The sequence below is a fragment of the Crocuta crocuta genome, unplaced genomic scaffold (genome assembly GCF_008692635.1).
Source record: "Crocuta crocuta isolate KB4526 unplaced genomic scaffold, BGI_CrCroc_1.0 scaffold131, whole genome shotgun sequence".
NCBI classification, from domain to species: Eukaryota; Metazoa; Chordata; class Mammalia; order Carnivora; family Hyaenidae; genus Crocuta; species Crocuta crocuta.
The window spans coordinates 16678334-16690478 of NW_027528977.1; the positions used below are offsets into that span (position 1 = coordinate 16678334).

A 12145-nucleotide genomic window follows, 5' to 3' on the forward strand; every position below is an offset into this window, starting at 1 on the left:
GTGCTAGACGTGTTACATACATCACGTACTTCCTTACCTGAAAGGCCTCACTTAAACCTCACAACAGCTCTGTTAGGAGAGGTTAAAAGGCTTAATACGAGGTCAGGGCCAGCCAACCAGGAAGAGATGAAGCCAGAATATGAAACCAGGTTTTCCTGTATCCAAAGCCCATGCTCTTGCCCTGCAGTTCAGGATGTGAATTCCAGGAACTAATGAAGCTGGGGCCCAAACTCCTGAGCTCTCCACCTTCCTCCCTTCTCAGTGTGGAGCGGCCAAAAGCAAGGGCCCCCTTTCGTGTCCTCCGAGCCACACAGCAGAGGCCACAAAGGGGCCTTGTGCCCAGCCGCATCCCAGAGGACGCTGGGAACTCCAGGGGCCTCCTGGTCAAGGCAGCCAGTGAAAGCCTCCCTAACCAGGTGCTTCTCCCTCTTCACCTCAGGGCAAAGACTGCGCCATGCCCATCAACACCTGCATCCAGAGCCCCTGTCAGCACGGAGGCACCTGCCACCTGAGCGAAAGCCACAAGGACGGGTTCAGGTAACAGCTCCCCCTTGGACCTCCCCTCCCTCCGAGGGCTTTATGGGCAGACCCCTGGGGCAGGCTGAAGCTCAGCTATTCGCTGAGGGCCTACTGTGTGCCCACGCTGTGCCAAGCCTGCTGTGCAGATGATCTCAAGGTTCTTCCCCTCGTGTAAGGGTGTGATCCCTGCTATATAAACGAGAAGACGCCAGCAGGTACTATCCTTTGCCCACAGTGATGCAGTCAGTGAGCATTCCTACAGGGAATTCAGGGAGTCTGTCTCCAGAGCCAGGAAGATACCAAGGGGGGGCTAAAGCCGCAGGCTCAAGTCAGAGAAGGATGGCATGATGACCCAAGCACCCCCCCCCCGGCATAGGGATCCCACCACTCTTACCCCTGTGCTAAAAAACAGTGATCATGGGTGACATTGACTACATGTTCATCATGTACCAGGAATGAACTAGTGCTACAGTATCTAATTTAAATGCTCACAATGAGCCTACCCACTGCAGGTTGGTGCTGTCCCCACTTAACAGGTGAGGAAACTGAGGCACAGAGATTTATTTGCTCTAGGTCACATATCCTGACACATTCCTGGATCTTCCAATTCCACCGCTTTCCTCCCTGGCATTAAGAGCTCAGGAAGAAGGGGCGCCGGGGTGGCTCAGTCAGTTAAGCATTCGACTTCGGCTCAGGTCATGATCCTACAGTTTGTGGGTTCGGCCCCGCAGGCTCTGTGCTGACAGCTAGCTCAGAGCCTGGGGCCTGCTTTGGATTCTATATCTCCCTCTCTCTCTGACCCTCCCCTGCTCATGCTGCCTCTCTCTCTCTCTATCTCAGAAATAAATAAAACATTAAAAGAAAAAAAAAAGAGCTCCGGAAGAAAAAGGGATAGAAGCCACTTAAATTTTTCCCATCCCTGTCAGTTAGGTGGGTTTTCGAGGCCTCTGCCAAACCTCAGTCTCCCTTCCTGCTTCCCACCCTTCCCAGCTGCTTTCAGATGCCCAACCTGGCAGCCTGTGGCCCTGGCAAAAACAGACCTGTGGGAACTGGTTCCTTTAGCACCCCCAGTGAGTGAGTGGGTCAGGCAGGAGAGCCAGGGCACCCAGTGCGGAGCTGTGTGCGGAGGTCTCAGAGTGCAGATTGCAAACAGGTAGCAAAGGCACTCTGGCAGGGGAAGGTGGGAGGGGGCTGCTGTGCTGTCTGTGAAAGAAATCAGGCTCTGGGCTCTAGTTCTCCTCCCATGGAACCCAGCCTGCCCCTGTGTCCACCTGCCAAGCCAGCCCCATCAAACTCTGGCTCTTAAAAACTGAAACTCAAGGCCAGGTTTGTTTTCCTGCCTGGAGTCGGCCAAACCACCCACTCCCACCTCCTCGCTGGGAGCAGGGGTAAGGGGAAACCACACAGAAATCTCACGGGGGTGGTCACATGGCCCCAGCCAGGAAACACACCTCCAGGGTAAAAGCCTGGCTCTGAACACCCTGCCCAGAGATAGAGGTCTACAAGAGGGAAGAGTGCCCCCTGCAGGCGACCGTCTCTCTCCTCCCCGTCCCCCTCTGCATGCACCTCCCTCTCTGTCTCTTTGTGTGTATCTCTCTTTGTCTCTGGAGCTGCAGGGGAGCAGAAGGATCCTGGTTTCCACCTTCAGTTGTTGAGATTTGAATGAACTGGAAATACTTTTAGAATTTACTTTTCAAGGAAGAGGACCCAGATCTACAGGATTAGGGAAATGGGGTGGAGGATTAAGGCAATGCGGCCCACGTGCAGGGAGAGCATAGTTTGCCTGGGCCTCCCAAGGAGCAGGAACACTCTTCCTCACTAGGTTAGCACCTAACAGGTGCTCCGTTTTTCCCTCCTGTGTCCGTTTGCGGGGGCTGCCATAACACAGCACCGCACGGGGCGGCTTGGACCGACAGAGATGTATTCCCTCACATTTCTGGAAGCCAGAAATCCAAAGTCAAGGTGTCAGCAGAACCACACTGACTCTCAAACCTGTAGGGGAAAATCCTCCCCTGCTCCTTCCTAGCTTCTGGTGGTGGCTGGTGATCTCGGGCCTTCCTCGCTGCAGCCTTCATCGTGAGGCACTCACCCTGTGTCTCTGTCTCCACATGGCCATCTTCTAAGGATGGCAGTGAACCCAGGGCCCACCTTACTCCAGTATATCCTCATCTGAGATGACATCTGCATTGACCCTCTTTCCAAATAAGGTCACATTCTGAGGTGCTGGGGGTTAAGACTTCCAGATATCCTTTTGAAGGGACACACTTCAACCCGCAACACCCCCTGTGAGACATAATTTTGGAAGTTTCACCTATCTCTTCATCAGATGCTTCACTCATCTTGATGCATTATCTGATCACAAAAAGAGCAAAGACTAGCAGCGCTGGCTGGGCAAGAGACCAAGACAGGAGATATGCCCTGTCCTAAGTCTCCATAACTCACTGGGTGCCCTTGGAGTCTCCTTGACAACCTTGCCAAGGTTTCCAGTGAGGGCAGAGGAGACTTTATTCTCCTTCCCACCCTCTGTCCACCCCATGAGCCACCCGTGCTCTGACAGCCATCTGCGTCCCACTTTCATGCAATCCTGAGACTCTGGGGACAGCCAGGGTAACTCCTTTCAGGAAAATAGGCAACACTATGGGTTCAGACCGTTAAAAACCTACTCTATGCCTGTCTCTGAAGAAATTGCTTTTCCTGAACTCCCAGGTTCCCTCATAGAAAAAAGAAATACATCATTTTGCTCCACCTCAAAAGCTCAGACCAAAGAAATTTTGTAGAAAATTTGACATGGTTGGGCACCTGGGTGGCTCAGTCAGTGAAGCGCCCAACTTTGACTCATGATCTCACGGTTCGTTAGTTCAAGTCCTGCATTGGGCTCTCTGCTATTAGTACAGAGCCTGCTTTGATCCTCTGTCCCCTACTCTTTCTGCCTCTCCCCAGCTCATTCTCTCCCTCAAAATAAACTTTGAAAAAAAGAAAATGTGACATGGTTTTCAGGCTGTAGAGAAAAGTAGGTTAAGTAAGATTCCAGAAATCCACTTCCTATTAGTTTAGTTTTATAGCTAAATCCCAAATCAGAGGAATTTCTAAAACAGAGAGAGGCCTGGAATTCTGGGTCTGAAGCTGGAAGGTATGTTCATGAATGGGGTGTAAATCCCTGACCAGGGGGGCTGGGCAATAGAGGGAGTAAGTAACTGCCTGCAGCTCATTTAGTCAGACACGCGTCTCCCTCATGCGCCCTCCTAAACTCCCCTGGCCCCTTCTCAACTGCTCAGCTTTATCTATTCTGACTTAGTTTGCTGCCTAATCCTGGGGTGTGACCAAGGTTGGGCAGAGGACGCCAGAAGTTTGAGGTTTTTTTCTAAGAGATGTAGCCTCCAGAGACAAGTCAAGGAAATGCATCAGGCTGATTCTGAATTCTGAACCAACCTCGTAGGAGAGGATCCTCCCACCCCATCCCCTTATCTCCAAGAAGCTGGAGGGGGCTCAGGAAACAATAGTATCTCTGAGAAAGATTAAGGAGGCTGGAAGTCATCTAGAACTGAAGCTAACACATTCTGAGTCTTTTCTATGTCTGAGGTCCCCTCCTAAGCCTTTTACTTGTATAATCTCATTTACTCCTCACAGCCAATCTGGAGGTAAATAATATTACCCCAGTCCATAGAGGTGAAAAATAAGACACAGAATGTAACTAATTTTCCTCAGGTGGAATAGCTAGGAAATGGCAGACCCAGTATTCATTCCCAAGAAACTCAGCTGCAGATCCTGATCTTGACCAATATGTTTTATTCCTATTCAGGGTAGAGAGGCTGCCCTTGAGTAGGAAGTCACTCAAAGTGGGATGTTTGTGATGTTGTTTCTCTCTTTATCTACAAACCACTCCCGTACAGAAGAGGGGAAGGAAAACAGCTGGAGGAATTTAAGCTCTATGCAGGAAAGCACTTCCAGCTGGGGGGATGGTGAAGGGGCATTGCTGGTGAGAACTATCCCCAGAGCCAAAGCAGCCGTCCAAGGCCATGGGAGATGGAATACTGCCCAGAGATAGAGGGCTAGATGAAATGATTTCTCAGGCTCCTGAGGGTCTCCCTACTCAGGACCCCAAGACTTCAAGTATCCAAAGTGCTGCCTCGGACCTCCATCCAGAGAGAAACCTAATTATATCCCCCCCAATATTCTTTTCTGTTGCTCCAACCCCACCCCCCACTCCGTAACCCCTGACTCCCCTTCCTCCCTGCCCCGCACACCCCCAAAGCTGCTCCTGCCCTCTGGGCTTCGAGGGGCAGCGGTGTGAAATCAATCCAGATGATTGTGAAGACAATGACTGTGAGAACAATGCCACCTGTGTGGATGGAGTCAACAACTACGCGTGCGTCTGCCCTCCTAACTACACAGGTAAGGTCCCTTAGCTCCTGTGCATGGTGGCGGGCCAGGTGTCATGCACTAAAAAATACTGTTTTCTTGGTTTTCAGGGCCTCCACCCACTCCCCTGTGGACAGAGATGTGAATTCCCAAAACCGGGTGCTGTGCTATGACGGGCTTCCCAGAGGCCCTCTCTGTTTGCTTGTCCACCCTTCCACCCGCCCCAACCCTGCACATAACTAACCCCTCCCTCCTTTGAGACAGGTTCCTAGAGCAAGTTCAGTGGCCATTAGCCTTCCCCTCCTCCGGGAACCCTGGAGACCCAGTGGTGGTTGAAGCTAGCAAGACATGCTTACATTACACTTAATCTTTGTTCAGGTCTGGTCTGCTTTCTCTGGAAAGTTACTCTCCAGACACTTTCTAACTAGGAACTAGGGACACAAAAATGACCAAGACAAAGTCCCTCTCATAAGAAGGCTCACTGTCAAGTAGAGGGAGACGTGTATTCAGTAGAGTGAGAATATAACACCTGCAAGCCTGGGGGGTCGTGGGGTCACAGAGGAAGAACCGAACCCAGCTGGAGAATAAAGGAAGGCTCCCCACAGGGTTATTCCTCAGGATAATCATCCTACCTACCCACCTCCAAAACACACCTTTATTTCCTATCTTAAGGGCTCCTAATGAGGACAGTTAAATATACCACTAGATTATGAAGCAAAATGCCACCCAGTGGTGCAAGCACAGCCTCCTTTGTTATAGGATCCACCTAAAGTGGCATATCCCAAAATGGAGTTCCACAAATTCCATGAGGCCCTGTAAACAACAACACGGGGAAACGCTGTATGTAATACTAGCTCCCTTGCACGTGATACAAATGAGCATATCAGAGGTTCTAACAATTACTGCTTGAAGGAATGCTATTTAACTTCATTTGACCGAGCAAGTCCCAAATTTATTTGAAGTCAGAACTTCCCTCCTACCCTGCCCCCAAACTCCTTCCCAACTAAGACATCCTGTGTTGCAAGAAACCTATTTTAGGAAATACTAACCTAAGGTGAGGATAAAAATAAGGACCATGCAACCCAGGAACTGCCATACCCTCTCCTGTTGGCACCTGGCATGATGTCAAGAGTGAGGTGGGGGATAGGATACAGATGATGATTAGAAGCAGTCCTGAGGCCTACAGCAAAGGAAGTCAGGTAGCCCCCATTGCTCCTCAGGGTCCTATTCCTGATACAGACCTCCCACCCATTAGCCAGGTATCCCCCAAGCACATTCTTGGGACTGTGATGGAGTGTGCCAAGACCAAGACCAACTGAGAAAACCATCTTCTCTACTTACTCCTCACCTCTTAGGGTCCCAGAGAAGGCTTTATGGTTGGGAATAGTGCAGAGACATCTGCCAAAGGTCTACTTCCCTTACCCCTTACATCTTCTACCTTCCCAGAGAGGAGTTGTAGCCAAGAGTTAAAGTAGCAAGAGATAGCACTTATTATGCATCCACTGTATACAGATGACTGAATTAACTAATAAGGATACCAAGAACTCTATAGCCTCCAGCCACAAGGGGCATCTGGTCTACCTAAGATGAGAGGAGGGCTCATATAGGGCTGAATCATTAGTCCAGAAGAATCTGCTAGGTGCCAGAAGAGAGTCAGTAAAAACCCAGCACTTAAGAAGGCAGAGGGACTCAGAATAGGCTTTGGGACAAATGGGCAGTGGGAGGGGGACAGAGGACACCCTTGCTGAGGTTTCCTGCCCCAGTGGAGTAGCCTGGCCTGTGTCCGCGGGTGACTGAAGTGTACCTTGCCCAAGAATGGGTTGTCATGGCTTTCTCTGCCCCAGAAAACATTGCCAGTCCCACACAGACACCTGTGTGCCTCTCTGGGTATCTCCAGAAAGTGAGGAGAGGAAAAGGCTTATAAAGAACACAGTGCCCTCTGTGGTCTTAAGAGGCTGGCAAAATGAGGACAGAGTCGGGATCGGCTTCTCCCCACCATAGTAAAGAACAGACTCGGGCTGTGGGTGGCATCCCTCTCCTCCCCAGCCACCCTCAAGACCTTCCTCTGCTCTGTCCCTGCAGCCTTCTCGGCCCCTGTTCCCACCCCCACCTCTGAGAGAAATTCCATGGGTGAAGCTTTCCTCTCTTAGGTCACTGTCTACCTGGTCAGGTGGAATTTAAGGGAACCCAAAGCTCAGGGGTGTATCTGCCACTGCCCTCACCCCTGCCATCCCCTCACCCCCCTCCACGTTCCCAAAACACATTGCAGATGGCGTGAGCTTCAAGGAGCTCATATATTCAAGGGCCTCCCTCCGTATTACCTGTTCTGCATTTCTTGGCACGATGAATTTCAAAAGGAGTGTATCCAGAGACCTAAACTTTAAATTCCTTTCATATTTTCTTCTCTGAGAAAATCCAGGGTGCTTACTTATTTACAGCAGGTGGACCGTGCTGCTAAGCCATGTCCGCTCCTCCAAGAATCCTCTAGGCTTCCACAGTTTATCCCTGTGGTCACACATCTCTATGTTACAATCACCTACTGATTTATAGATCTCCCCCACTAGGCCAGGGGGAGGACAAGACCTGGTTACTGTTGTGTCCTTAGTACCCTTCATGGTGTCTGCCACATAAGATGTGTTCAGTAAATTGATGTGGAATGAAAAAAGCAAATAATTAAGCACAGCCCCAAGCTCAGGGGCTGGCATCCTATGGTTTCAGCTGCAGCAGCTCCTGAATGGTCAAGTGAAACAGCCAAATGATGGCGCTATGATGGTGCCCAGGGGAGATCCCAGAACCTTCCCATTGTCACCACTAGGGAGACAGAGGAAGAGGTACAGCAGAAAGGATACACTGAGAGAGTGAATGCAGGGAGCCTGAGATCCATGACATCCCAACAGGGGACTGGATGGACCTGACCTTCTAGTCAGGGTATCCCTAGGTCCTCCAGGTACTTGAGCTTTCTACCCACCTCCACCAGGTGAGCTGTGCGACGAGGTGATTGACCACTGCGTGCCCGGGATGAACCTCTGTCAGCATGAGGCCAAGTGCATCTCCCTCGACAAAGGATTCAGGTGAGGCTTGGCTTTGTGTCCCCAGCAGCACAGGGTCCTGAGGACTCTGCCTCAAATTGAGCCCTTTCCATTCTCCTTCTCCTTCCCTCTCCTGATCTCTCTCTCTGCCTATTACTTATACATTACCATGTACTTCTCTGTGTCTCTGACTAGTCATGGCCTAACTGTCTCACTTTCCCTAAGCACATGTCGCTGTCTCTTTGTGGTTATCTCTCTTTGTAAGTCTCTGTTTCTCTTTCTGTGTTGATAGATAGACAGAGATAAAGATATCCCCCTTTTCCTTTACACCTCTCCTTCCCCTCCCCCCCGTCCTACTCTCTCCCCATTCCTTCCCCCACCTCCTTACACCAGCGTAGCTTTCCTTTCCAGAACTAATATAAGTAGAACAGTCTCACTGATGAAGCTAAGTCCAAAGGTTTTTTGTGGGGGGTTTTTTGTTCTTTTTCTTTTATAGTTTATTGTCAAGTGGGTTTCCGTATAACACCCAGTGCTCTTCCCAACAAGTGTCCTTCTTCATGCCCATCAGCCATTTTCCCCTCTCCCCCACCCCCATCAACCCTCAGTTTGTTCTCAGTATTTAAGAGTCTCTTATGGTTTGCCTCCCTCCCTCTCCTTAACTATTTTTCCCCTTCCCCTCCCCCATGTCTTCTGTTAAGCTTCTCCTGTTCTGCATATGAGTGAAAACATATGGTATCTGTTTTTCTCTGTCTGACTTATTTCACATAGCATAACACCCTCGAGTTCCATCCACGTTGCTACACATGGCCAGATTTCATTCTTTCTCATTGCCATGTAGTATTCCATTGTATAGATAAACCACATCTTCCTGATCCATTTGTCAGTTGTTGGACACTTAGGCTCTTTCCATGATTTGGCTGCTATAGAAAGTGCTGCTGTGAACATTGGGGTACATGTGCCCCTATGCATCAGCACTTCTGTATCCCTTGGGTAGATTCCTACCAGTGCTATTGCTGGGTCATAGGGGAGTTCTAGTGTTAATTTTTTGAGGAATTTCCACACTGTTTTCCAGGGCAGCTGGACAAGCTGAGTTCAAAGGTTATTTGGTCACCTTCCTTGTGTGCATCCGTCCCAGTGTTGTGCCCTCTGTGGTTCCAGCAAGTTTGCCAGTGTATGCATCTGTGTACGTTGCGGGGCTGGGGGGCAGGGAGAGTGAGCACTGACTCAGTTCAGCAGCCACAGCCATTGGTGGAGCTGTCTCCATGGTGAGCATCAGAGCCTATAGCAGCTAGGGGTGCCCAGAAGCAATCCTAAGGGTGGAAAGAGTCTGCCTCAGGAGAAGGCACCAGTTCCAGAGCCTGGGACTCAAACAACACCCCTGGGAAATCACTCCTGGGCTCTGTCCCTACTTCTTCCCTCCATCCTCCTTCATGAAAGCATGTGCCATTGCCTCTTCTAGAGAAAACCCTGAGACCCTTGAGTCCTGGGATTTTCTGACATCAGTAGGGACATCCCAAGGGGCCAAGAAAAGTCTCCCCTAAACACATTCCTAAAGCTGCCTTACACACACAGTTGCTTCCCTTCATCTCCAACAGGCTCAGTCCAACACTGGAGGGTGGGTGGAAGTCTCTAGCACCAGAGAGTTTGGGGGAGCCGGCAAAGACCAGAGAAGCTTGGGAAGATCACAGATGAGCCTTCAGCAAAGACAACCTGAAGTGACTCTACAGAGTCACCCCTAAAGATGAGGGTTGTGGGTCTGGAGCTCGATGCCTATGCTAATGAATCTTTAAAGAGAATCCTGACGAGCCTTTCATCCAGTAGCCTCTCCAGCCTCTGAAGGATGAAGCACATGCTCTGGGTCTAAGTGGCTCCAGGATCTTTCAACATTCTGAGTCTGTCCAGCTTTCAGTCATAAGGCAGAGAGTTCCCAGACTCCAGGGTTGTTGAGACTATGAGGCCATACTGCAAAGCTTAACACTTTATGGAAACCCGGGATTTGGGAAAGCCTGAGACTAATGACATCATAAAATCACAGAATCGTAGGACCTTAGGAACTGTGGACTCTTAGATTCATAAATCTCCAAGACTTGAACTAGAGAACTCTTAGGATTCTAGAATCTAAGAATTATGGGTCCTAGTTGTTGTACCCTGATGAGCCCACCCTTCAGTCCTCAAATGCTCACTGTGGTGAGTGTAGTGGGTACTATAAGAGGATTTTGATTCCCTCCCTTTCAAGGCCCTTGCCATGGACCTGGGGGAAGGAAAGGAAGGGGGGATTTGACATAAAACAAATGTTTAGAAAGAAGAAATTTCTGCAGCCCTCAACTCTGGCTCTGAGTGATGCTGGGGTGCTAAGGAGGGGAGAGAAGAACCTACTGAAGCAAAGGGAAGCCCTCCACATACATTAGGAGGTGAGCTGTGATATTAACATCAAAGGATGGGGGAGATTTGAATGTGTTGAGGAAGGGAGGGAAGGCCCCACCAATGGGAGAAGGATCTAGAGGTGAGAGGATGCAGGTAAGAGGGTGACATGAACATGTCTTATCTGGTGTTTTCCTTTCCTCTTTTGACATCTCAAGTCTAGAGTTCATCACCAGAGAAAATGCAAGAGGCATGTTAGGGGCTCTGGTTTTGCTGAGAGTAAAGGAAACTTGAGTCCTTCCATGCATGCACCCATTCAAATCTGCCTTATCTGCTCTGGTCCCCTCTAAAAGGGGTCAGGTGGGCTCTCAGGCAGTTGAGTTACTGGAGTGTAAGTAAGTGTGAGGGATGCCTCTCACCCCCCAACCCCATTTTCCCACTCCAGGATTTCACTTCAACTCAGGGCTGCTCTTCAACTGAAGGAAGACGCTAAGAGGAGGAAGAGATGCATAAAACACAAACTTGAACTCAAAGCACAGCAGGTTGGACTGATAAGCAGGGTGCTTTGGGTGTGCCTATTATGGGCAATGATAGTGACCATGCACCTGAGCTGTGACGAAGTGGTAGAATATCCCTAGCTGGAAAGGAGATCAGTGGTGTTCTTCAAGCTCAGAGGACACTGGCTTGACAGCACAGTGAGCCTGAAAACTGGTCAGAAGCGGTCCATCCAGGGTATAAATCTGGGGTCAGGGTGCTAGGGACTTGGCACCAGAGACGTAAGCAGGGCATAGATCATGATCCTCTGGTACTTATTCCTAGAAACCTCACTCTACTTGAGTTCTAGGGGAATACAGAATAGAAGGAATACAGAATGTAGAAGGAAGGAAACCAGTCTCGCTTTCTTACCCTTGAGATAGTATATTTATGCACAGTGTCTCCTAGAGTCTTGAAGAGGTCTACAGGCCAGCTCAATAATGTGAATTTTCTTTTATTAAAATGCATTTAGATTTAAAAAAAAAAAAGTCCCTTCTCCCAATGCAACATTTCCTAATTTTATCCCCCTCTTCTCCCCTCCCCTCTCATCACCTGCACTCCCAAGGCAGGCTGCAGGGACAGTAACAGGAGACCTGCCATTGGTGCAGCCTTTGCCCAAGTTTGAAGATGTTTATCCTTGAAGATTTCCTTATGTGATGTTTTAATGAGGCTTCAACGCAACATAACAGATAAAACCGTATAACTATCTGTGATGTAAGCTCTGAAATCATAATATACCAAAACCCTGACAATAATGAAGAACACTCCCATGAACACTGAAAGTGACAATGACAAAAACACAGATCACGATGATTAACATGCACCAAGGACATACTCTACATCAGGCACACTGGCCTGTCTCTTGTAACACTCCACAATCTTTTCTTTTTTAATTTTTTAAATGTTTATTTAGTTTTGAAAGAGAGAGAGAGGCAGCCTGAGCAGGGGAGGGGCGGAGAGAGAGGGAGACAGAATCTGAAGCAGACTCCAGGCTCCGAGCTGTCAGCACAGAGCCTGATGTGGGGCTCGAACTCACAAACTGTGAGATCATGACCTGAGCCAAAGTCAGTCACTTAACCGACTGAGCCACACAGGTGCCCCAAATGCTCAACAATCTTAGGATATAGAAACAACTGTGTGCTTTCTCGGTGGGGGCTGAGGCACGGCGAGGTAAAGCAAGCTCCCTCTGCACACTCAGAAACAGCTGGGGCTGCGAGTCAATCCCATCCTAACTGATTTATTAGCTAAATCCGGACACTCCCGATGTCCTGGAACCAAGCATGTCACTTGGTTACATCCCCTTGTCCAGAATCAATAGGTCATATTCATAACAAAATCGTAAC

At 49.4% G+C, this 12145-nt stretch overlaps 1 protein-coding gene across 1 annotated transcript in view; it reads left to right on the plus strand.

Moving 5' to 3' along the window:
• The window catches only part of SLIT3 (slit guidance ligand 3), a 598836-nt gene that overhangs the window by 567458 nt on the left and 19233 nt on the right, over positions 1 to 12145 (plus strand). Inside the window, exons 27-29 of the mRNA XM_077757361.1 lie at positions 440 to 537; positions 4772 to 4911; positions 7856 to 7949. Of these exons, the coding sequence (XP_077613487.1) occupies positions 440 to 537; positions 4772 to 4911; positions 7856 to 7949 (332 nt within the window). The remainder of the gene's footprint in view (positions 1 to 439; positions 538 to 4771; positions 4912 to 7855; positions 7950 to 12145) is intronic.